The sequence below is a fragment of the Crotalus tigris genome, unplaced genomic scaffold (genome assembly GCF_016545835.1).
Source record: "Crotalus tigris isolate CLP2741 ecotype Arizona unplaced genomic scaffold, ASM1654583v1 scf7180000017592.2434428, whole genome shotgun sequence".
Lineage (NCBI taxonomy): Eukaryota > Metazoa > Chordata > Lepidosauria > Squamata > Viperidae > Crotalus > Crotalus tigris.
This window is the reverse complement of record NW_024096498.1, coordinates 1,209,364-1,236,697: the sequence shown is the minus strand read 5'-3', so window position 1 is coordinate 1,236,697 and position 27,334 is coordinate 1,209,364. Positions and strand designations below refer to the sequence as shown.

Below are 27,334 nucleotides of genomic sequence, written 5' to 3'. Positions count from 1 at the left end.
CCAGATTAAATCTCCCCCCCCGCTCTCCCCGTTTCCTCTCTCTCCCCTGTTCCCTTCTCTCCCACCTCTCTCTCTCTTTTTTGGTTGTAAAAAGAAAAAAAATGCAGGGTGCTTAGACAGGCTGGATAAGCCGATGGCATCCCTCTTTCCTGCTTAGTCTGTCCAGTTTGTCTCAGTTTAGGAAAAGCTAGAGGATTTTATTCTGCTCTAGAATTTACCTCTGGCTGGCTTTTGCCAAGAGGGGGAAATCAGAGAGGAATACGGGACCCGTCCAGTCCAATTGCCATTGTCTGAAAGTCACTTTGTAGCAAAGAAATTGAAGATGAGAACGGTAAGGAAAGCTTTGACGGGCTTTTTCGCCTTATGATTTTCTTGTCTCCCGCACAGATACGGAGTGGGGGTGATTGGTAAATACACTGGGCGATCTGGATTTGCAATGGTTTCAGAGAGATCAGAGGATTAATGGGGGCGGGGGGAGACGAGGGGCGCGAAGACTTTCTGCGGCAAAGCAGCTGGGTTTAACAAGTGTGCGCCTAAGGAGCGGAAACGCTTCACTGAGAACCCAGCAAAACATCTGGCTACGAACGTGAAACTGGGTGTCTGCGAGACTTTGCTTCTAATCTAAACCCGTTACTTGGCAGTGGGCCGCCCAGTGTCTATAGCAATGGGGAAGACAAGTGCGTGTTTTTGTGCATGTACGCAAGGTTGGCGTTGATGGGATCGCTCGAGCCTGGGCGATCCACTGAAGGGAGAGGGACCTTCAACTTTTCAGGGATAAATGGGAGAGGTGGAAGAGCGGAGCTTTGATTTATTCGGCGGTCCGGAGGGCTTTGCTAGACACGCAGCCCTTACGGAGCTTCTGGAATCGCGGCGGGGCTGCTCAAAGGGATTGCGGGGAAAAGGTGGCTGGGAAGGTGCGTGACCAGAGAGTGAAGGTAGGGATGGAGGACGAATTTCTGCGTCCAGACTCCATGTATTGCCTGGTTCCTTTCACTGCTGTGAGCGCGGAGAGAGTCAGTCCCAGACGCTTGTTTTCAGCTGGGCTTCTTCTGCAACTCCTATGGGCCTCGTGCCAAGTGTCTGGGCTACACGCGTTTTATCCAAATAGATTTAGCGCTGCTGTCTGGAAATGGGCTGCTGAATGTTAACTTTAGGATCAGCTCCATTAGAACAGCTCCAGACTCTTCCCTCCGATTGGGGGGGGAGGAGGAGGAGGAGGGGAGGCGGGGAGGCAGGCTTTTGTTCTTTCTACTTCTCTTGAAGGGGGAGATGTGTTCTTCTGTACGACGTAGGATTGTGTGTGTGTGTGTGTGTGTGAGGGGGAGGACTTTTTAAAAAGTTTTGTCTGGACTTCCAGCAGTAAAAATGACAGCCGATCCCTTTGAGACTTAAGAGGGGGAGAAAAGGAGGGCGGCGCAAAGTTATACGAATCAGTTCAGTTTTGCCCTCTCCCCACTACCCTCCTCCACCACCCAGGTGGCAGTTGAACAGCAGGCACCTCTTTCTTCTCGGATCTGCAGTCGTCCCCCGGCTGACTTGAGAGTAACCCTATCGGATTCAGTGAAATTTGCCTCCGAGAGGATAGGCAGGCAGCAGTCTTTTCCTTTCGCCTTTTCTCTTCCCAAATTATACACAATTGAAAGCCGAAGCGAATAAGTCTCCGCGTCCACATTTTTATCGGTTTTGTTTTTTTTTAAATCTCCCGTCCTCTTGAGCGTAGAAATTCCCGGCTGCGGAGCCCGAAACAGACGAGCTGTGGCGGCGCCAAGCGGTTACCTGGGATCGCTTTGGGAGCGATTATCCCAGGTCCCCCCCCCCTCCACAGCCCCCGGGTATCGCCTTAGAAACCTCCGGCTCCCCGGCTGGCCGCTTCTCGCAGCCCTCCCCGTCCAGAGGCAGCTTTCTCCCGAGTTCCGCTCCATGCCAGCAGACTCTGCGATTCGCCTGCGAGCCAAGCAAGGGGGATGGGCCGGCATTGCCTCTCGCGTCCTCCCCGTAGGGAACCGGAGCGCCCGCCAAGGAATATAGGCGCCTCTTGCCAAGGGCGTCGCTGCCAGACACCAGCCGGGTATATGCGCTAACCTGAAGGCCGCGCGGCGGAGCTCGAGGGAAGCGCTGGCCAGGAGAAGCGGCGAGGGGCCCCGTGTCCAGCGCGTAACTGGCTGGCGAGGCCGTGACCTTCCCTCTTGCTCTGGTCTTACGCGCAGCGCGGCATCCGGCCAGTCTCTCCCTGCTCCTCCTCCCCTGCCCCGCCCGGAACCAGACCTGGCGCGACTAAATGCCCGGCGGTAACCGGGCTGCAGGTGGGACAGGGGAAGGCGAGCAGCACCCGGGAGGGCGTCGCGCGGGGAGAAAGGACGAGGCTGGAGAAGGAGGACCATTGAAAAAAAGGCGCCTGCCGCAGCCGGCGGAAAGCCGCTAGCTTCAGATCCGCTGCTGCAGCCGCTGCCTTTGGAGGCGGTCCCGGGGCCGGCGGTGATGACAGACGAGCTGCGGGCGCGGAACGGTGGCCAAGGCTCCGAGGGGACGAAGAAAGGATGCAGTCTGAAGGAGAGAGACCGGGGCGACGGCGGCGGCGGCGCAGCTGCTACCTGTTGACTTAAAGAAGCCAGGAAGAGCTTCGCTTGGAGCGTGGCGTAGGTTAGGCGCTCCTGCTCTGTAACTGGACGCACATACCCAAAGAGAGGGTGGCAGGAATGCCACTGCCCATGCACAGAGTTGCTTTTTCCTCTCCCTTCCACTCTCCAGTTGAAGATTAACTATGGTGTCCTTGGGGCTATGAGCTGTATTGCTTACTTGCAGAGTTTTTGTTACCCAACTAGGGAACATAATCTGTGCAAGTTAGTGTGGGATTAGTTCCCCGTATTTATATAATACATTTTGCCCACTAGTTGACCCTGAGCTATATATTTTTTCTTCTACTAGTAGTTCTCAACATGACCTGTCCATTGATGACCATTCAAAGTTAGGGTGGCTTGGAAAGGGTGCTTAATCTTGTGTACAGCACTTCTAGCCATCATAAAATCTCTCTCTCTCTCTCTCTCTCTCTCTCTCTCTCTCACACACACACACACACACACACACACACTTGTGATCTGGATGTTTGGCAACCTGTTCACTCTTACAATTGGTTGCCAAGCATGCTAGCATCACATGACTTCCATTTGCAATTTTCTCTGTTGGCCTTCCCAGAAAGTCTGTGGGGAAGTTGGCAGGGAAGGTTGCAAGCTGCCGCTGCGTGCAGAAAGATTTCCCCTCCCCTCAAAATATGAGGGCGGGGCAGAAATCCTTCATTGGGATGCAGAAATGAAGCAGGGATCTTTGTGATTCCCACTTAGCTTCTCCAGCCCGGTTCAGGAGTTGCCTTCTGCACATGGAGGGGAGAGGTGGAGAGGTGCTTGTGCAATGAGCTGGAGAAATAAAACAGAGATCTTCTGCTTTGTTTCTCCAGCCCCAATGCACAGAGGGGAGAGAAACTTTTTCAAAGAGCTGCAGAAATGCAGATCAGATCCAAAAGATTTCTGCAGCCCCTTGAAGGAATTTCCCTCCATGCATGTTGAAGAAAAGAACTCCTCTGAAGGGCTGCAGAAACAAAGCTTGGATCCTGAAGACCCCGGTTTGTTTCTCCAGCCCAGTGCAAGAATTCTCTTCCATGCATGAAGAGGAGCTGCCTGCCTCCTTTGTACTGTCTGCTTAATGGCCCATGCAGTTGCTTAAGAGCTACAGCTAGGAGAGCCAGGGTTGTATTTGTTAAATGAAACAATCATGTCGGTGTTTCACTCAACTGCCAAGATTTTGGTTCCAGTTGTCATAAATCAAGGATTACTTTTACAGAAGATAGAGGTAGAAACTTAAAATCACTATTATGGTATTTTTGGAACAAGATAAATACCCTTCCAAGCCTTTAGCAAGCTTTCTGAACTTTCATTCATCAGAATGAAACACCTTTAGGAAAAAGAGAAAAAATGGGAAAAGACCCTAAGTCCTGTAGCAATTCATCAGTGGCATATAGGCAGACCCATATGTGGTTGGATTTATCTCACTGGCTGTGGGACAAGATGCAAACGAAAATATTGTATACCAATGGCTGAAAATATGATACTACTCATTCCTGTCTGCTGCCATTTCCAAGTGGATGTCATGGCTGGTAGGTTGCTTTGGCTTTGGCACCTCTCTGTTTCAAAAATAAGCACTGAGCCAGCCAACTAAGGCTTCCCTGCAAAGAGCCCTACAGTCCTTACTCCAGCCTCTGCTATGGCAAGCTTTCTAAAATAACTATTCACTGCAGAAGGAAACTGAGGTGAATGTCAATGTAACTATATCACACCCTCCCTACTGCTAATATATTTATAGCATTTTAATTGTAGCATATTGAAGGAGAAAAAAGGAAGGCTTGTGCAAGTCAGAAAAAGGCTGCTAAGCTAATCACCTGCACCTTCATGGAATTTCTTTGTGCATTATTTATTGCCTCTTTTCTTCCTATTCCAGAGAGCCTTTTTCCATTAGGCATAACATTAATCCAGGTGCATGCAGCTCTTTTTTTAAAAAAACAAAAAAACAAAAACCCATCTAAACCAAAACCATAATGGACAGCTAAGATCATTAGTCCATAGAATGCTCCACATGATTCTTAAAACATAAAATTTGTTTTCAGATTATGTTTTTTGCCTTAGAACTAAGTGTTGGCTTAGTAGTAGAAGCAGCACTTGAGAGTCCTTTGATCAGCATGATGATAGTGCAAAGAACTTGAATGAGTGAGGACGGAGGTTGCTTTCATCTAATACAATGGTTCTCAACCTTTCTAATGCCGCGACCCCATAATACAGTTCCCCATGTTGTGGTGACCCCGAACCACTTATACATCACCGGGTGCCAGGGGCGTGGCCAAAGAAAAGGGGGAAAAATGGCGGACAGCCTTGTTTGGCGACCCCCGTGAAATGGTCGTTCGACCCCAAATGGGGTCCCGACCCACAGGTTGAGAACCACTGATCTAATACCTCCTTAGCTTGTACTTTGTAGAAATGGTCATTAAAATATTTTTTGCCTTTTAAAGCCAGTTTCACAGATACCTCAAGAGAATGACAAATGGGACATGTCTTGTCTTGTATTTACATATATATCAGGCATATTGCCTTTGATAATCTACTTAATACGCTCCAACCCATGCTTGAATATGAATAATTTAGAATAAACATAGTGTGTGACAGACAATGTTTTCTAGACTGGTTTCTTTTCTAAAGAGAAACAAACTGCAAAGAACAGCAGTTTTCCTTGTGGCATTAAAACGTGTGAGAAATTCAACTAAGCCCAAACAACTGCAAATTTGATTTGGGCAAAACTATGGCATGCAAAATAATAACCTTTATATATACATATATATTATAGTGACACATTAGATGTATTCGGTATATATTTTGAGTCAAGTAATCATGGTCTTAACCCAGAGAAAGTTAGTCACAACTCTCACTCTGTTTTGAAATTAATGCAAAATTGAAACAATTTTGCAACATGAACTCGATGTAGCAGATTTTAATTTAGGAAATAATTTAGACATATCAGGTTGAATTAAAAACAAGTGCTGCAAGTATAAATCTATAGACTTGGGGGAGAAATATCTGAAATGTACACTACATTAGAGAGGATTCAGAGATAGCTTGAATGGGTTTGCGGGTTTTTTTATACAGGATTTGTCTATTTAAAATTGTTTTCAGACAGAAATATCATTTTTAACTTCAACTTGTTCATAATGTCAGTTGACCACTGATATTTATTACTTCTGAATGTAGTTAGATCCAAGTCTTTTAAGGTAACAAACATTGGCTAAGATGTTGCAACATCTGTCTTGGGATCAGTGGTAATTTGCAGTCACACGCACACCTCAGATGTCTGGCAGAATTGGCACTTACCCAGAGTCTATTTTAGTCTATAGGCTTCTATATGATCAAGATTTTCCAGAAGTCTTTTTATGCTCCATCAGAGGGTTTTGTTTTTTTAGTAAGAGTTAAATCCATGAAATTCTGAAAATTTCTAGAATATTAATGTCATCTACTTCTTTCTCAAACAACCTCAGAAACCTTTATGTGTTTGAAATGCATTGGCTCTTTTCTTTCTATTTTTCCAGTTTGGAAGGGCAGGGAAATTGAGGAAATGAACTAGATTTATATCTAAAGCTGGAATGTCAATATACAGTTTGAACTTAAGATTCATGATGGTTGCTGAGTACAAATTAGTTAGAAGTAATCTAGACTGGTCATAATAGGCTGAACCAACTAATTTTTCATTTTGTGGCTCATTGTGCAATTTTGTGGAAAAAAAAACAGGTAATGATTCATATTAATGTCCACAACAAAAAACTATCTTTGGTGGATCCCCATGATTTGTAGATGGCTATAAAAGAAAATTTCAGCCATACATTGAATCACATGGAATCTTCTGCTTGTTTCTGCATGCATATGTCAAAAAGTTAATCTCTTTACTGCCAACAGACAATGGAAGGTATGAGGTGAAAGATATGGACTTCCAACACTGGAAGAGATGATCAGTTGAATATGGCATGAAAAGGGTGGCATGTGGACTAACCTGTGAACAGCATGCGGTCCTTCCACATTCTTAGATCTCCCTGCTCTCCAGATCCAAGTTCTTGTGTTTGATAGTTGCCTCTAGATCCCTGACTTCACAGAACCTATCAACTTTCTTCACAATAACTATGGACATTTTTGCAAGTTTGTGAGTATCTAATTATTTTTTAGATAAAATCATCAGCTTTTTCAGGGATCAAAAAAAGACTCCTTCGTGGACTCCAGTTATGCCAATATCCCTTGTGTCCTCTTCTTGTTTTCTTCAGCAGAAACATCATACTTTGTAAAAAGATGATCTATGATTATGGATAGCACCACATTTTATTTTCCCAGACTCTTTTGTCTCGTCTCCTAGATCCCTCTTTTTCTCTAAAATGCAGATCCACTGCTACATCTTAAACAAAGCACATATGTATATGCCATAGATTGTGGACTGGATTACTTTCAACTGCTTTCATAAGCAGCTGACTTCCAAGTGGGTGAGCCCTCATCTAATGGCTCCTGCAGCAAGGCCTTGCCCATGTCTTCATAGTCCAATCATGCAATCCATTCTCTAGTGATTCTCAAACAGGAGTCTCAGGACTCAGGAGTCCTTTACATTCTTAAAAATAATAGAAGATCTCAAAGAACTTTGGTGGGTTATATGTGCCAGTATGTACTGTATTAGAAATTAAAATTGTGAAATATTAAAATTTATTATCTGTTTGAGTTTGTGGACTACACTTTGAGAAATGCTGCTCTAGGAGACATTTGCAGTGCAATTTTCCATTCCCTTTCCTCTTTGATATGAATGCACCTTTGGTGCTCTGTGTGAATGTGTAATAGTTGTGGACTGCTCTTAAGTAGAAGGACTCTCAAGATGTAACTCCTCTTTAATAGGAAGTCTTGATTAAATTCTGGTCTCTGGAATTTAGCTGTTCCACCTATTCATATGCTGCTGGCAGTAGTGGCTTCCAGATCATTGGCTAGAAATACATGGATATCTGGGGGGGGGGGGTTGTGGTTCTCCAGAATGTGACTGCTAGTGCTGGAGAGGGGCTGTTGGCATCTTTATTGCTGGTGTGGGGTAGTAGAAGGTTTCTATAGTGTCCATAGAACAAAAGACTATCTGTGGCTCTTGTTCTATTGCCAGGGTAGTATTTTTCAGTCAGATTTGTACTTTAGATTTGTATCTTCCTGTTCTTCAAAAATGTGGCTATAGGTTTGATACAAACCTGTGTCTTTTGTTATTTATTGTGACCTACCTGGATTTTATTTTATTTTTTTAAGATTTTCACTTTCTCTGTTCAGAGATGTGATGACGGTCCTCTTTTTTCACTTTCTCTGTTATCTAGATTATGATGACATCTTTGTGGAGTTTGGGTTTTTCTTCTACATTTCTTCACAGGTGAGGAGTTTGATAAGATAGAGAGTGTATGAACTGTCCCATGGTTTTTCTCTGACCTGTTTATGTTGTGAATAAGAGGCAGTCTTATGTGGACATTGATTCTGGGAAATATGTACAGTACCTTAACCTGACATTTTGTTCTATGAGAATTATGGCGGTTGCAGAGGATGGAGACTCTAATCTGCTGCTTTCTTCCTGTTTCAAACATGGCAGGGACAGTTGTATGAATACAAACCACTTTTTAATGGAGTTTATACTTTGCCCACCCCTTGCTGTCACTTCAGGATCCCCCCTGAAAATGCTGTGAAGTCTTATTGTCTTCACTGGAAACATTTCTGATTTGTCCACATCTATGGGGGAGGGGGGAGCATTGATTAACAGCTGCTGACTATGACACTATTCTCCCATCCCTAGGAGCATTTCTGATTGGTGCAAAATCATGACTGACAAACTGGTTGCCCAATACTTCCCAGAAATGATTCAGATTAGTGCAAAAACATGATTGAAAGACTGAGCACATGGTAGAATAGTACTACCACCCAGAAATGATTCTGATTGGTCAGTAGCCAGTGGGAACCTTATGTAACCCAAAAGAGGGACAATGTTTAAACAAACCAAGAAGTAATCTTATAAAATCATTACTAAAATAAGTGCAGGAAGCCAATGTTTTTTGTTTGTTTGTTTTAATGCTAGAAATTTGGAGCTTGTACCCTTCTTTTCTAATCAACTTACACAGAACTGCCTGCAACTGGATTTTATCATTTGTGGGAGGGGGGGGGGAACTGAAGAAAAGCCTATTTTGCAAAATATGTTTAAGCTTGTCTTTTATCACAATTTTTCTGGTCCAGCAGTAAAGGCAGGAAAGAAATTAACAGAGTGGGGAATCTGACAAAGATCTCACACAAACTTACAATAAGTCAGCAAATACATTTTCAGCCAAAGAATGTATTACAAATAAAATAATAAGACTTATTGGGGGGGGGTTAACATAAAATAAAAAGGCTACGTAACTAATCTACAAGGGTGGGCCATTTGGAGCATTCATGTTTCTGAAATGAACCTCCAGAAGGCAGGTACAGACATGACAAAGCCATGATGCATTCTGCGCAGACATGTTTGTGATAAGCATACTCAGGGCATGTTCGAACTTGTTCTGGGGTTGTCTTTCTGAGCATGTGCTGTTAACAGTAGTGTCTGCAGGTGGATATGAACTTCAACAGTTTAAACCCTGATCTGCATCTGAGAATAATATGGCAGTCTCAGACTCCATTGAAGAGTCTAACAAAAGGGGATGGCAAGACAGAATCTGATGACAATTTGCTTGATGTGAAATTGATTCCTGAGCAGAAATGTGGGGTTGCAGAGATAGGAAAAGAACTAAGTTATATAATATTAATGAGAGTGAGTATAATATGATCATCATTCGCTATCATTGTCAGTTCTGACAGATACCAAATGGTGAATCTGTTTCCATTTTTCCTTCAGAATGTGAGGAAGGTGAACTGTTTGCCAGTTTTTCATAATGGCATCAATATATACCATTGGGAAGGGAACATGGGCCTTCCCCATCATGAGGAACAGAGGACAATGAATTAGAAGGGATAGTATTTAATTCACATGCATGTAGAAAACTAAGGTTACTCCACACAAAGAATGTAAGAAAATCAAGGGTGGGCAGTGCAAGGAGAAATTAGATAGTCTGGAAGGGCATTTATGTTTTCTGAAAATGATATTTTACCCCAAATTAGGCACAAGATATATCATTTATGATTCTGAATGTTGTCAAGAAATTGGAGTGCACATTCTGAAATGTTTATGCCATGGATATTCTGGAGCATGAGATTGTTCTGAAGTGGGGATGTTACAGTAATAATCGTCTGAAAAAATTTGTGAAGACATTTGTCTAACCCAAGTTTAGAGAATATACGTTTATCGCTCGCAATGTCAAGGGTTTGTGATGGATATCTAATCCTCAGGCAACTGATCCATGAAAAGGTTCAGGTTCCACTTTTAACTCAGGCTGGTAAACTGTTATATACAACCTGCCATCATTTAAGATTTGATTTGTTGATAGCCTCTCCTTTTTGCCCCTTAAATTAAGTAAACTACCCAAAGCTATGAGTTTCCTAATTTGTTCAATATAGCAGAGAATCAAGATTATGAGGGGCCGCTGCCTGATGCCAAGTATTGCAGTCCTGAAACCATAATGCCCAGTGAGAGAGAAGAATTTAAGAAATGGAGCGCTGCTAATAGAGCAGTGGTGGGATTCAGCTGGTTTGCACCAGTTTAGCAGAACCAGTAGCTAAATTTGGGTGAGTTCGGAGAACTGGCTGAATGCACATTGCTTCCAGAAGTCCATTCTAGGCCTTGGAGGCCTGGAGGAGGCCTCCCAAGCCTAGAACGGCCTGCCGGAAGTGCATGGATGCCACTTCCAGAAGTCCATTCTGGGCCTCGGGGGCCCAGGCCTGCATCCTATAAGAGAACCGGTTGTTCAGGTATTTGAATCCTACCACTGTAATAGAGGTAGCATGTTTAAGCTGAAAAAAGACCTTGCTTACTTTTGCAGACAAAATGTTAAGATATTGAGAGAGGCCTGTGACTGGTTTAGAGAACAAGTGTTGAAAATGACAGAGTGTGATATTTTCACTGGGAGAGGTGGAGACATTATTGAAGAATCTGCATTGACCCTTTCCAGTATGTTACATCAGCCTCTATTTGCATGACTCAGTACCAATCCATGCTTTTGAAGAACACCATTGCACTAGCCCAGGGCTCTTCAGACTTGGCCCTTTTATGACTTGTGGACTTTAACTCCCAGAATTCCTCAGCCAGCATGCCTGGCTAAGGAATTCTGGGAGTTGAAGTCCACAAGTCATAAAAGGGCCAAGTTTGAAGACTCCTGCACTAACCCTTTGGATAATTACCAGAAGACCCTGGAAAGCTATCCTGTTCCCATTATACCCTGATTGATGTATATAGCACACATGGAGAAACTCAATATTTAGCATACTCTGCAAGGAAGTGAAAAGCAGGTAGGCGTTTACTTTTTGGATGCATTTGCTACCATTAATCCCCACAGCCTTTGAATTTAAATGTTGTTTTTTTTTTATGGTTGTCCTATATGTTACTGTGCCAATGACTACAACAGCTTACTTGATTCAACCTATGGGGCTCTGAATGCATGTAATACAGGGCTTTTCAACCAGTGGTACGGGTACCACCTGTGGTACATTGGCACCTGGCAGGTGGTATGTGACCATCCTAGAAAAGTGGTAGCGGGGGAGGGGAATGAGCTGAACCGGTGGCAGCACCGCACAAGCCTGAGAAGAGGTGGCTGGAGCTGGAGGGTTGTCAGGGCTCAGCAGAAGCGCCAGGATCAGTGCCAGGCTCCAGCTGGAGCTCGGCGCTGATCCTGGCGCTTCTGCTGAGCCCAGAAGCGCCAATCAGCTGGAAAGCAGCATTGATCCTGGCGCTTCTGCTGATCCCAGAAGAAGCGCCGATCAGCTGGAATGTTGCAGCATCTCCAGGGTCTTGTGATTTATATTCAGATGCTTGGCAACTGATTCATATTTATGATGGTCACAGTGTCACAGGGTCACGTGAAGTGACCAAAACCTGCTGCAACCATCCAGCAGACGGGGGGAATAAAAACCAAACACCCCCCACCCCACCCTTGCTGCCAATCCTCAACAGAAATGCTCACAACAATGAAAACCTCGGACAGGAGAAAGACCGCCACCGGGTGGGCAGGCAGGTGTCTTGCTTGGCTGTGGCTTGGGGGGTACTTTTTTCAGTGCCATTGTAACTTCGAACAGTCACTAAGTGAACTGTTGTAAGTTGAGGACTACTTTTTCTTTTCTTTTCTTTTCCTTTTGGTCATCAAGTTTTTGACACCTTGCTAGGCGACTGGTGATACTCGGATGTTGCCATATCCTAAAAGTGGTACAATGGGTGAAAAGGTTGAAAAGCCCTGATGTAATAGAATGAAAGAAGAGCACCTCAGGAGTTTGGGCTATGTAATACACAACATCTGGGAACACAAATTGAATGCCATGTTGAAGAGTGATGCCGCTTTGAAGCATTTTCCAATAGAGAATAAATTCCCAACAAGATGGTTTTGGGTTTTTTTTCGTGGTGGTGGTAGAACAAAAGCTACATGCCTATACTATAAACCTGGGGAACAAATTTTACCAGTTTATATCCCTTTGTGAATAAGAACAAAGTATATTGGTCTTATTGGTCACCCGCCAATCATTTATCAAAACTTTGGGGATATAAAACAGTATTCTGGCCTTGCTAAAACTAAAGTGTACCAATGGAGGAACCTCTGTTTTCCAGTTCCACCTCATTCATCAAGGGGGGGGGATTATTGTTTAGTATATGTGCAATCTGCACAAAAAAGTAACAGATCACTCTCTAAACACAGCGATGAAGAAAGAACCCTATCTGGAACATAGTGCACTATTTATTGAATGCTGCTTTAGAGGAAGGTTACGGAATTGCAGATATCTATGAGCTTGAAAGAAAGACAAATGTTATTTTATGGTTATATTAACATGCATCTCAGACAAAAAGGAGGCCAGTGTTTTACCCTGATTATTGCCAATCAGAGCAGGATAAAGAACAGTATATTTGTGATTATGAAAAGAAGGAACGTATATGCTTATAGTACGTTCCTTCTTTTCATAATCACAAATATACTGTTCTTTATCCTGCTCTGATTGGCAATAATTACCAGTGAAGTCAACTCCACTGAAATGCAGATTGATGAACTCTTTAGGGTAAATTTGGGCAGAGCACCAAGTAATTACATCTGTGGTGATTCAAAGCAGATTGTTCATCAGTCAGAAGGCTTTATTGGGCCATTACTAGGAATTGCTATAATACTGATCACTAATCTATTGATATATTGATATAATGTTATAGGGACTCCTGCCTGAGCTTGATTCTGATTCTAATTCTATTGCTCAGGTAAACATGAGCATACCAAGAAAATTTATTTGGTGTCACATCATCAGATAGAGCAGCTACAAGGCAGAGTCTCTACTGTAGGGACTACTGGCACTAGCCATTTGGATAATGACATGTGATTCATTCTTCAGAGATCTAATTTGAGTGAGGACATCAAGATTAAGCTCTACAGTTTGGTGCGGCAGAGGTTTCTAAAGCTGAATCTGAGAAGGATACTTTGACTCTCATTTACCAGAAGACTCTTTTTTTTATTGAAAGTTTTTTAAATTTTACAAAACAAATCCCCTCCCCAACCCCCCCCCACCCTCCCATACCCTCCCCCACCTCTCCAAACCTCCCAAACCCTCCCCCAACCTTCCCAGAGCTGAGTACAGGCTTAATTAAAATTTTTCAGAAAAAGAAAAGAAAAACTTAAAACACATATAAATCCTAAACAAATCTAAATACATTAAATTAAATAGGTTATCTTCTCTAAAAAATAATAATTGCAATCATTAAACACATTATAATATACTCTAAACATTTTCTAGTATCATACTTATATTATTATCCATCATTCTGTATAAACTCCCTCCAAAACACAAATTTAAACATTACTTTCTTTGAATATCTATACCTACAATATAAAATCTAATCTCTCCCTCTTTCTTTATCCTAGAACACAAAAATAAACATATAAACCTTCATTATACCATTAAAACTAAATACTCTTTGAATACTTAAACTAAATACTTAAACTTAAACTTCTTATCTAAGATTTTCATTCAATCTCCATAATCTTCTCTCCTATAAAAAAAAAAACTTAAAAGACATATAAATCCTAAACAAATCTAGGTACATTTAATTAAACAAGTTATCTTCTCTTAAAAATAATAATAATGATAATAATAATAAAAAAACCCAATCATTAAACACATTATAATATACTCTGAACATTTTCATATCATACTTATATTATTATCCATCATTCTTTATAAACTCCCTCCAAAACACAAATTTGAACATTACTTAAAACATTAGAATTCCCTTATACACATTTAAATCTTTACCAATAACAAATTCCATCCACAATAAACACATTCCTTATCAGTCTCTCTTGTCCATAAACCATTAAAATTCCCTTATACACATTTAAATCTTTACCAATAACAAATTCCATCCACAATAAACACATTCCTTATCAGTCTCTCTTGTCCATAAACCTCAAAAGAAGTGCTTTGAAAACTGCCCTTAAAGCTAACTCCAAAAAGTTTGTAAATCTTGCTTCTCCCACAGACTCAGTACTCTTTTGAATACTTAAACTAAGTACTTAAACTTCTTATCTAGAATTTTCATTTGATCTCCATCCTTGTCAGTCTCTCTTATCCATAAATCTCGAAAGAAGTGCTTTGAAATCTGCCCTTAAAGGTAGCTCCAAAAAGTTTATAAATCCTGCTTCTCCCACAGACTCAGGAGCCAATACTGGTGAGGCTTCCTTAAACTCCTTCTTCTGTTGCTCTTTTTCTTTTATGATTATATGTTGCACGAGTTGTCCTCTGCTCCTTCATCTCGACTTGTTGAGGCCCCTCAAACTGAGGTTTCCCAATTTTCATAAGTATAGGCTCTTCAGACTGCAATTCTACCTTCTTTTCTTCCAAAACTTTAAACTTAATAGATGGCGATGAACATACCCCCAGGACCGAAGTATAAAAGTCTTTTGCTTGAGAAACAGTATTAAGTCTATAACATATCCCCAGGTAGTTCACCACCATTCCAATCGGAACATCCCATCTGAACAAGATTCGTCTCTTTTTAAGTTCATCTGCTAAAAAAGCAAACTCCTTTCTTCTTCTTAAAATTTTAGATGGGATCTCCTTTAGAATTATAACATCTTGTGAAGCAATTTGAAATCTCTTCTTATAAAAAGCTTGTATAATTTCGTTGCGCAGGGATCTTTTCCCAAAGTAAATTACCACATCTCTTGGCAAATTCTTTTGCACTGCCACCACAGAGTTAACTCTAAATAATTTTTCAATTTCACTAAGTATTTCCTCTTTTTCTTTATTCAAAATCACAGCAAAGTCCTTTGCAACCATCTCTCTCAGATCTCCTTGCACAGACTCTCCCAAACCTCTGATTCTTAAGGCATATTCCATTTGTCTATATTGAAGCATAAGAATCTCATTTTCCATTTCTTTTTCCATGCTTTCAAATTTTCCCTCCATCAATTCCACTTTTTCTGTTACCTCTTCTACACGAGAGTTCAGCTTTTCAAGAACAGAGGCAACTCCTTTTAGAGCCAAAACTATCTCTTGCCTCAAAATCTTATTATTTTCCTCTAAAATCTCTTTCATTTCTGCCCTAATTTGAGATATAACATTTCCCATCATATCTTGCAAATCCTTCACAATTATTGGCTGTACCAAGGAAGAGGGTGAAGCTATTGATTTAGGTTGTTGCACTGATGATAACACCGAAGAAGAAACCACCTTAGGAGCTGTAGGAATTACTGGACGCTTTGGAGCCATCTTAAAAAAAATCTTTACTCCTTCTTAAAAATTACAAAAATTAAGCAAAAGAAAAAGAGAGATTAAGTCCAAAAAAATTCAAAAAATCCTTCAAAAGGAGATCATTATAACAAAAAGATACTGAACGCTTTGGAGCCATCTTAGAAAAATCTTTACTCCTTCTTAAAAGTTACAAAAATTAAACAAAAGAAAAAGAGAGATTAACTCCAAAAAATCAAAAAATCCTTCAAAAGGAGATCATTATAATAAAAAGAAAGGAGTTAAAAAAAGAAAAGGGAAGAAGAAAAAAATAATTAAATAGAAAAAATCCATTCCATTTTTTTAAAAGTACAAAAAGCAAAACAAAGAAGTTAAACAAAAATAATAATGCTTCTAAAATCCAAACCCAACATCAAAATCAAATCCACATTCCGTTCCAATCATTAAAAAAAGGAAAAGGATTAAAAAAAACACCAAAAAGCCTGCCGATCGCCATTCTACCTTCCCCCCCCCCAAAAAAAACCGAAAGGCTTGCCGATCGCCATTTTACTTCCCCTTTCAACAAAATAAAAAAAAATAAAAAGAGGGAATATAAAAGTAAAAGTAAATCTTTAAACTTAAAATCCAAATAAAAGCAAAGAAAGCAAAAGCTAAATCCTCTACTCAGCTCTGTCCGCCTCTAAAAAAAACTCACCAGATCACTTTAATCACGGAGGTGGTTGCAGCGGCTTGTTTTGTCCCTAGGGACAAAAGCAGCTGGGAAGCGGAGACAGTCTGAACTCCGTGGGAGCACTCCTCTCACCCCCCAAAAAAGCCTTGGGGGTGCATGAGAGTGGCTCTACCACTACTCAGACAACCCTCTTCCTCCCCCTTTGCCCAGGAGGAAGATTTTGAACCGCTGAACAGCTGATGGCCGCTGTTCATAGCGATTCAAACACTTACCCAGGAGGACGGCTACAAAGTAGCCGCCATCGCGCGTGCAGATCCACCGGAAGCCCATTTACCAGAAGACTCTTGATCACCCCAGCATTACCAGAACTATCATCGCAATAGCTGCCACAGGATCCAATAATGCAGGAGATCCTAGATGGGGTGAGCACCCGTTATAGGAAAAATGCTAAACTTTTGTTGAACAAAATGAAACAGCTTTGGGGCATTATGGCCTGGAATTACCGTGGTACGTTTTTATACAAGAGGTCCCACTTCCTGGTACTAATATTTTAGACTTGGTAAAAGGGACTTAGCAATGCTAAACATGTACTGTGAAACAAGCCCTAACGTTTGGAATGAATTTATGAGTGCCATGGCCGAGATGAAAGTTCTAACAATATTGCTGAGTCTAACTATGTTAAAGAACAATTACTGTAGAAAAGCTGACAGAGTCTGTGGCTCTTAAGAATGTAAGTGACACTATTCCTGTTTCTGTTATGGCTGCACTTACTGAGGCCCCAATGTCAAATCCTACAAGTGTCCTAAAGTTTAGTGATTAGCTCAAATTATAAAATGAATAAAAATACTGTGAAACAAGCAATGAGTTTAAGTTTTTGTCTTTATTTTATGATAAGCCCTACATGTTTGCATATGTTGATAATGATTACATGCTCCAGGTCTCCTTCACAACTTGATACTTTTTACAAACTGCTTTATCATTTGATCATTTGTATCATTCTTCTCAGAGTATAGCTTTAAAACATTTTCATAAGATAAGCCTTTATGCTTCAGTAGAAAAAACACACAGTGCTGTCCACAGGTTATTACCTGGGGATGTTGCAATTGAAGTGGGTGAAATATGTACTTCTTAGCTTGCAGCTCTAAAAACTTCACAATGGAGCTGGGAAAATTGGAGTTATCTGATATTATACAATCAGTGTATAATAAATTTCCCATAGGATATTTTCATAGTTCTGTCAAAACATACTGACAATCACACTTTTCTCTTTAGCACATGCATTTTATTGGCAATTCAGAGTTCAGAAGATCTAAATTTGACATTGGAAAAATATCCCTCATCATTGTCATCACCATCATATTATCATCAATAGATAAAGTGCAAATACTCTTTCCTGCCACATGTGGTGAACTGGTGAACTGGTGTAAATAAAACAGCCTAGTTTTAAATACTGGAAAAACCAAAGATCATTGTCGATTTCAGAAAAGGCAGGCATAGCCACACTTCTATGTGCATTAATGATTCACCTGTGGAGATGGTTACCAGCATCAAATTCCTGGGTGTGCAGTTAACAATTAGGTTGGCTTGGTCGCTCAACAGCGAGACACTGGTGAAGCGGGCACAGCAGTACCTGCATTTTCTGCATCACATGAGAAAGTACATCTTCCTTCCCCTGTCCTTATCACTTTCTACAGAGGGACGATCGAGAGCATCCTGTCATACAGCATCACAGTCTGGTTTGGAAGCATCACTGCTTCAGACAGGAAGGCGGTGCAGAGAGTAGTAAGAATGGCTGAAAAGATTATTGGCAGTTCCCTCCATCCAGAACATAGCACATACTGCTTGAGTAAGGTCCGTAAGATTGTCTGGGACATTACACATCCTCTTCACACCTGTTTTCTTTGTTACCTTCTGGGAGTAGGCTTCATGGTATCCGAAGCAGAACATCCAAATTCAGTCACAGTTTTGTTCCATACAGTATTAACCTTGTGAACTCTAAAGCTTTTTCCTTCCATTATGTATTCAAGATGGACAGTGATGAATATTTATATTTATTTATATGTAAGGGTGTAGGTCTATACATACATTGTATATATATGTTTAAATGTGTGTTATGCATGTGTACTCTTTGAGAGGAAACAACTAAATTTCATTTTTAATGTATGTCATTGTGCCCATAGTAAAAAATGACAATAAAGGCTATCATCATCACATGCACACCCTTTAGTAAGATCGTCTTCACTTGAGATATACCTAATTCACTGTGGAAAAAACATTGCTTCTCATTGTCATAGTCATCATTATCAGTAGATAAACTGCAAAAAGACGCTGCAGACCCCAGACCACTTCTACAAGTATCTGTGACTCTTCATCACTTGAGATGTACTGTATCTCATTAATGATAGATTGATATCACAGTTATATCTCCAAACAGAAACTGCAAAATATAAAACGTAACCTATTAAATGTGCTATCATCACCAGCCTGTTTTACTGCTGACTATATAAAAGCCATTTACTTACCTAAGCCTGTTCTTTGGATGGGTGATAAAGAAGAACTATTCATCATTTCACAGGCTGTCTGGTAAGTATTACCAAGCATGTCCTCTGCTTTCAAATATCCCACATGAACATTACAGTATATTAGGTGGCAATCAGACAAAATCAGTCTGAAGTATCCTATTTCTTTATCGGGAACTCAACAACAGATTTTATTACAATCTGTCAAGAGGTCTTGACCAGCTTCATGAGGTTTAATGGATAGCATCCCCTTTATTAAAGTCGTCTTTGGACTCTGAGGCTGCCATCTATTGTCAAATGCAAGCCAGGGTTTAAACTGTTGAAATTTACAACTGCCTGCAAACACTATTGTTATTAGCACATACTCAGAATGACACCTCTAGGACAAGTTCAAACATGCCTTGATCATACCTGTTACAAACATGCCTGCGCAGCTCTGACATGTCTGTAACTGCCTCTTGGAGGTTTATGTCAGAAACATGAATGCTCTGAATGACCCATCCTTGTAGATTAGTTAATTTTATTCATAAATTCTTTGGCTGCAGATATATTTACTGACTTACTGTAAGTTTGTGTGAGATCCTTATCAGATTCCCCACTCTTAATTTCTTTCCTGCCTATACTGCGGACCAGAACAATTGTGATAAAATGCATGCTTAAATATATTTTGCAAAATAGGTTTTTCTTCAGTTTTTTTTTTTTTTTTACAAAGGATAAAACACAGTTGCAAGCAGTTTTGTTTAAGCTGATAGAAAAGAATGGGACAAGCCCCAAATTTCTAGTGTTGAAACAAAACAAAACAAAAACATCCATTGGTTCGCTTAACTTTTTTTTAGTAATGATAAGGTGACCAACCGTCCTCCTTTAGGGAGGACAGTCCTCCTTTTGTGAGTTCTGTCCTCCCTTGAAAAGTGTCCTTCTACATGTCCTCCTTTTCGATATTTGAAGACTAATCTGCAGGACTTTTTTTTCTCATAAAACACTCCGAACGGCGTTCTGGCACCTTTTTTTGATGTTTTTTTTCAACTTTTACATGAGCTGTGCTACTCCCCCTATTGGCTTTTGAAAGCCAATAGGAATTGCTGCTGAGCACACCAAAACACCTGGCTGGCAAACTTTGCACATATAAGTTGTCTGCAGCGAAGGCGAATTGGCAGGAACTTTGCATCCCTCCCTGCTACCCAACTACACCATCTCCTAGTTAGTCCCGAAGATACCTGGATGAGACTGGAGCGGCGATGCCACAGTAACTTTCTCTTGATCTTCGGCCATGCTAGGGCAATAATGGCTGTGGGCGCAAGAGTCAGGGGCATCAGGGCTGCTGTGGGCGGGGGCGTGAGGGGTGGCAGTGGCCGGCTGCCCCCCATTCTGTGGGAGCCGTGGGGCCTGCTCTACATGGGGCTGCGCAGGGTAGGCGGTGGTGCTGGCGGGGCGGCTGCAGGTGGGGTGTGTTGACGGCAGGCTGCCCCCGGGGCTGGAGCCAGCACAGCTGGTGCTTTGGGAGCTGCAGGGCCCACTCTACACAGCGGGGCAGCAGTGCTGGCAGGGCGGCTGCGGGCGGGGGCGCGGCATGTAAGCATAATTACAATATAAAATGTTATTGTTACAAATGTTTTTATTATGCATTTATCATATTATAGTGTATTCTGTATTATTGTTGCAATGAATAAAATGTTTCTTTTATTTACGATATTTTTTCTTCAATTTATTTGTGTCCTCCTTTTCATTGTAAAAAAGTTAGTCACCTTAGTAATGATTTTGTCTCATTACTTGCTGGTTTGTGTAATGTGTAATGGGTTATGTCTGGACTACTGCAATGCGCTCTACAAGGGGCTACCCTTGAAAAGTATTCGGAGACTACAGTTGGTCCAGAATGTAGCCGCACGAGTGATAGTGGGTGCTCCTTGATACACCCACGTTACACCTATCCTCCGTGAGCTGCACTGGTTGCCTATTGGTCTCTGGGTCCAATTCAAGGTGTTGGTTATTACCTTTAAAGCCCTATATGGCTCAGGGCCAGGCTATTTGCAAGACCACCTACTACCTCATAGTTCCCTTCGTCCGGTTAGATCCCACAGGCTGGGCCTCCTTCAGGTCCCGTCGGCCAAGCAGTGCCATTTGGCGGGGCCGTGGAGGAGGGCTTTCTCTGTGATGGCACCCACGTCTTGGAACCAGCTCCCCCTGGAGATTAGGACTGCTCCCACCCTGTTGGTTTTCCCTAAGCTGCTTAAGACCTGGCTTTTCCAGCAGGCCTGGGGTTTATAAAATCTGACCCCTGGATGACTGTTATTGTACTGTTTGTTTTGTCATGTTTTATGGTGTTTTTATTGTTAGCCGCCCAGAGTCCTGCGGGAGTGGGGCGGTTTATAAATTTTAAAAATAAATAAATAAATAATGTTCCTGCTGGCCAGTGATCAATCAGATTCATTTCTGATGAAATGAATAGTCCACCATGTGCTCAATCAGTCAATAATAATTTTGCACCAATCAGAAGTGCTTCTGAAGGAGGGACTAGGATATGTGCTCAGTCTGTTGATCAAGATTTAGTACAAATCAGAGGCACTTTTAGAGCTGGAACAATATCCTCATAGTCAGCAGCTCTCAGGGAACTCCCCTCTGTGAATATGAACCAATCCGAAGCATTTCTGAGGAAGGGAATAAGACATTACAGCACTTCTGGGGTGTGTGTGTGTAAGTCATGCCACAAGGTGGGCGAAGTATACACACCATTAAAAAAATGTATATATTCATAGTACTTAGGACTCCTGTGGGAGCTGACATTGGAATGATGGTATTCTGTGGATCTGGGATATCTCCATTGCTCTGCTCTCAGAATGGGTGGGCGAAGGACCAGATTGTTTGAGGTTGCATTTGGCTGGATGGAATTAGTGCAACTTTTCTTGGGTGTTTGTCTATCAAAGGGTGTTTGTGTGGTTATTTTTTTAATGTACTTTGGGAATAGGATAGGGTAGGGTAACTATGAAGGGTAGAATAGGGTGAGGTAACTAAGTTCCACTTATTTTTTAGATGTGAATCACCTATTAACAACTGATGGTTGTAGCTATCACAGGATGGAGTGATGTTCTTAGGAAAGGCTTGCAGTCACTGGCACAATTTTCAGAGATATATCGGGAAAATCTGGGTGGTAGGAGCCATAATTTACATATCTATTAGATTGTGTTTGTTTTCCTTTGTGAGTATGTAGGGATGTTTCAGATTTTTCAGGGATTTGGGCTCCACTTGTTTTCACTGCTGGTTGTAAGTACTTTCTAAAAGTGTAGCCAAAAGCAGTCTTTATGATGGATTGGGTGGGGAATATGGCTTTATTTCCCTGATTCTAGTAAACATTAGAGAGGCATCTTCTGTACCACTATTGCAGTTCAAAATGGCAAGTGAGACATTCTTGACCATTTTTTCTCTCTTGAACTTTTTCTTGAAAGACTAGGTATGCAAAGTAGGTTAATTTTTAGAGGTTTAGATGTTTCCATGACACTCATAACTGGATGGAATTAATGTAATGCTTTGCATGATGGAATTTGCTTGTGATTAAATCTACTCTTCTGGAGGTTAATTGGTAGGGTCAATTATTCCCTTCTTGATGTTCCTACATGTTTAACTCCCACTGCATCTAATTAAACATATAATTGGACTAGGAGCATTAGGTGATATAGAGATATAACCTTTAATGTAGTGGTCACATCATCAGCTGGAGGCTTCAAACTTTAAATCGCATAAGATGAATTTAGTGCACTAGAATTCTAGTGTAGGGGAGAAAAAACACTGAGCAAATTATAGAAAATTTCAGCACAAGAATTATTTAATGGGAAAGAAACAAAAAATATTCAAATGAACAGACTTTTAAAGTCTTTTAATAGACAAATGGCTAATAAAGTAAAGTCTCCTTTGAACTGAACTTGGCTGCTGGTGATTTCAAGGACTCATCCATGTAGTTTCCATAGCAACAATACATAAGTGGTTGCCATTGTCTTTTTCTGAGATATATACATGTAATGTACTTGGCAACGTAATTAAGGAAAACAGCAATACATCATTTTCCCATGCATGTTACAGGAAGCATTGTAGAGACATGTAAAATGTAATCAACTTGCTCAAGTTATGTGCAGCATGTGTTTCATTACAATTGATCCATTGCTAAGTTTGTTCTGTGGAAGTGATGTAAATGAAGAAGCAGTTTTCTTTACCATTCCTGAATAAAAAGAAGAAAGCCAAAGAATACCTGATTAAGAAATATCACCTATTAACAAGGAAGTTTAAGGAAGCACTGGAAATAATAAAGCAGCAAATAATAATTATATCCAAGAAGATCAGCAGATATGAAGCTCAGATTGTACACTGTAGGCAGAATCTCCAACGCCAGTCAAATTAGAAATATTTCTATGAATCCAACAATGGAGAGACAGCAATGAACCAGTCAACATCTGACAGAGACAAAACAATGCACCCACTCATTGCCAAGCAGTTTAACAACATATTGCAAGGAGGTGAAATTAAAGATTGATTAACATCTGTAAAGCCTACCTGATAATGAAAGATCCAACAAAAGAAGCAGTACCAGGCAACCAAGGCCAATTACATGCTTACCAACAACTTTCAGATTACTAAGTGGTGTTGTAGCTGATACAGTCTAATAGCATCTAGTTGAAATCTAGCTGTTTCCACCTAAGCAGAAAGGAAACCTTCCAAACAGCAAAAGGACAAAAAGTCAGCTCCCTATTGACAAGATGATTTTGGAAAACTGTAAGGAAAGGAAGATAACTTGAACATAGCTTGAATTGATTAAAAGAAGACATTCAACTCCCTGCCTCCTGATTGGATAATCCAAGTGCCTAAAAATAATAGGAACATCAGAAACTTTGTGCAGAGGTCAATGGAAAAATGGAAGACACACTTGTTGGTCAATGGTGATAGACCAAGAGAGGTTAACATCAAGAGAGAAATCTTTCAAGGAGTCTTACTATCACCATTACTGTTTGTCATTGTATTGATTTGCCTATCAACAAGTCAGGCCATGGCTATCAAATATAAAGAACATCTGCAATAGTGGCGAATATCTGTAGCTTGGGTGTAGGATGAGGGTGAGCATATGGGTCAACCCACTCAATAAACTGCCCGAAACAATTTCTGCAATGCATCAAATACACCAAGATCAACAAGGAAGAAATTATGGTCTCCTTCGATGTCACCGCTCTCTTCCCCTCGATTGACATCAGCCTGGCTAAACAAACCATACACCACCTACTCACTAAGCACCATACCCACAAAGATGATGCCACTACAGAACATGATGAGTTTCCATCATGAAACTCCTGGATCTATGCCTCAACACATACTTCAAGTTCAATGGGAAAATCTACAAGCAGGTACAAGGTACCCTGGTGGGATCACCCATATCCAGCCTAATAGAAGAAGCAGTCATTCAGCGACTCGAATCCATAACTCTACCCACCCTCCAATCAAAATTATGGACATGCTACATCGATGACACTTTCATCATTCCCAAATTGAAGAAACATACAACCTACTCAACAACATATTCCCTGAGATCAAATTCACACACACAAAAGAAACAGACAATAAATTCCAATTCCTCAACAATGACATAAGGAGACTAGGCAATGGAGAACTGGAAACCTGTGTCTACCACAAACCCACGCACACGGACCAGATCCTCAGCTTTGCAAGCAATCACACCACTGCACCCCATATACTTGCAGATAAACCAAACCAAAATACCATGAAAAATGTTCCACCTGCAGATAAATCAATTGTGAAAATTTAAAACAGAATCTGTTCTGGAAGATATTTATTGATACAAACTATGAAAACATGTGAAGTCCTTTATAATATATTGAAAAAACAATACAAAAAGTTTGAGAGTTGGTTTATCTGTAGATAGTGCATTTTTCATTGTATTTTGGTTTAAAAAAATGGGGGATGTTTATCCACAGAGAGGCCCACTGTACAGTATGCCATTTTTATTATCTGGCTCTCAGTTTGCTTTCAGCTCAATTCTGGCTTGAAACCAAAACATGTAAAGCAGCTCCTTTTCACATCTATTCTTATCTAAGCTCATTTTTGGAAGCCCTGTACAGAAGGTTTGCACAGAAGGAGATAATGGCAAGTGGCAACTTCAGAGCAGGTCTTCTCATTAACAGCATGTCAACTTTAGAATATCCTTTCTAGTGAGGCACATCTGGCCCTTTTTTTTTCTGCTGCCTCTTTGGTGCCAAAGATTTTTATTCTCTAAGGGCATTTAATTTAATTTTCTGCACTGTTGCTGCCATCTGTTGTTCTAATTAATGTTATCTTTTACTCTATACAGTCAGCTGCTTTCAGCAACATTTTTATTGATTATTTTAACAGAATGGTTTATTATGTCCTTTATGGATTTTTGGCTGGATTTTTCTTGTACAGTGCTCTGAATGTGCTGCTGCTTCAGACTGAGTAGCAAATTTTAGAAATAAAGACATTTAGCTGAAATCTATTAGGAACATAACATCCCTAAGATTAGGCTGCATGTACTTTTTATATTGTCTAAGCTGCCCCTAAGGATTCAGAATTGCTGATCTGGGCAGGATCTTTGGGACTTAGCTTATAGTTTGAAATGCACGGAAAGGTTTTATTAAAAATCAAAACAAATTTTGAATGAATAAAATGAATGCCATTTCAAACATTACAAAATAAATTGAATGTAACTTAAGCAAGTTAATACTTTGCATTTTCTCTACAGTGCTCTCTCTAACATGCCATAAGGGGGAAAATTAATTAAATATATTGTTTTCCTTAATTATGTTTCAAAGTCTGTTGCAAATACAATTAGCATATCTTCAAATCTTGTAATATGCAAAATATTTTATCATTTATTTATTTTTATCTTAGCTTTGTGTTTTTAAAAAAGTCTACTCAATTAAATTCAGTTTAAAATATAAACTGAATATAAACTGAATATAAAATATAAAAATAAAATATATTTTTTGGAAAATACAGTAAAACATACCGCATAGATAGGATATGTAAGATAATCTCTGGGTAGAAAGAGAGAGGGGAAGGGGAGGCAAGGGAGGGAAGGAAGGAAGGAAGGAAGGAAGGAAGGAAGGAAGGAAGGAAGGAAGGAAGGAAGGAAGGAAGGAAGGTTTGTGAAGAGACATGCTTAGGAGTTTAAAAAAGATGGAGAATTGTTTATAATTCAAAACATCCTGTATGCACAGACAGACTGCTCCAGGATAAATATATTGTTTCTGACATTTGTCTGACTTGAAACCATGAATTTCTGTTATAATATTAATTTAACATTTTCTTTGTTTTGTTTTGACTACAAGTAGCTGCACATTCTCAAATCTTAGACAGCTGTTTTGTATTAGCATAAAATACTTGGAGACCAGTATTTTAAAAGAAACAAAATTACAATTTTGTGGGATTTTTTGCAATTTTTGTTTTATAGCAGTTGTTTTTTGTTATAAAAGGGCCAACTCCTTAAGCATGTTAAATATGTACTTGACAGTTTTGCAAGTATACAACTTTTTATGTGTATGATTTTTGATAATATTTGTATAATTTGAAATAGACTAAAAGCCTTTTTTCTCGTGCTAAATGTCAATAGATAGTTTGAGTGAATAAAATATACAAGATAACGCTTGCATAACAGGATTAAATACTTTTAAGATCACAAAATGCTGCTCTCCATTGCTGAAACCATTTGAAATTTAGGCATACTCTAAATGAAAATGTAGAATATCCTGGTTCTGAAATATATGTAACGGACATAAAATACAATTTACCAAGGCTGGAGACAAGGTAGGAACAAAGTACAGTCATTACTTTTAAGATGAGAGATGATATAATACAGTGGTTAGATTATTTGATTATGACCAAGAAGATCTGAGTTCAAGTCCAGTTTCAGCCCTATAAGTTCCCTGAGGGATCGTCAGCAATCCTGCATTTGTAGCCCAACCCTGAAGATTGCTTTTAGTGAGAAAAAAATTAACAGAATCAAATACTATGCTTTCTTAAGCAGCGACAGAAATGTTGGCAAATCTAATGAATAATGACATAAACGTGATATTTGTAGAATGAGGTCTATCATTTTATTATCGATGTCCATCTATCTCTTGTATTTAAGATATGCTTGTCATGGACATACTAACTTCAAGCAAAAATAAGTGTATTTTTTCTTGAAGCCTACTCAGTTCTGTGAAATATTTCCCAGAATGATTTGTTGAGTCCTGGCCTGATTTGGCCAGCCTAGCCAAGCCAAGCCAAGCCAAGCCAAGCCAAGCCAAGCCAAGCCAATGGTTTCTTCAATTGTTCATTAGGCTTCCAATAGTCTGAACTCTTCTGGATATAGCTATTTTTCCAGGCAAACAATATACAGCATTATTTTAGAGTAAGGTTACTTACAGTGATATTTTTTTGGGAAGAATCTGATATCTTTGTTGAAGTTGTATGTCACAACTTGATATACCTGTCTGTATATCAAGAACCCTGCTCACATTCTGCTGAGCTTTTTCCAAATCTACATTAACTTACTCCCAGTGATTGGGTTAACCTCTAATAGGGATGAACTATTAAAAATGCCTTTTCCTCTCCAGTAAGGAGCCACCCTCACCCTTCCCCTGTAAGATGTTGAGTGGGATAACTAAAACAATGTCATGTTTTTATTTTCCAAAATGAAAAGGAAACAGAATTCCATACTACAGAATTTA

General features: G+C 40.3%; 1 protein-coding gene across 4 annotated transcripts in view; it reads left to right on the top strand.

Moving 5' to 3' along the window:
- The first annotated feature begins 213 nt into the window (after nt 1–213).
- ADAMTS6 (ADAM metallopeptidase with thrombospondin type 1 motif 6) overlaps nt 214–27,334 on the top strand; it is a 128,272-nt gene continuing 101,151 nt past the window's right edge. For 3 of the 4 annotated variants that reach the window (XM_039364932.1, XM_039364922.1, XM_039364907.1), the window contains exon 1: nt 214–331. In XM_039364932.1, the coding sequence (XP_039220866.1) occupies nt 323–331 (9 nt within the window). In that variant the 5' untranslated portion in view covers nt 214–322. Of the gene's footprint in view, nt 332–5,659; nt 6,727–27,334 lie in introns of those variants that run through there. The other variant, XM_039364914.1, reaches the window with a different exon arrangement.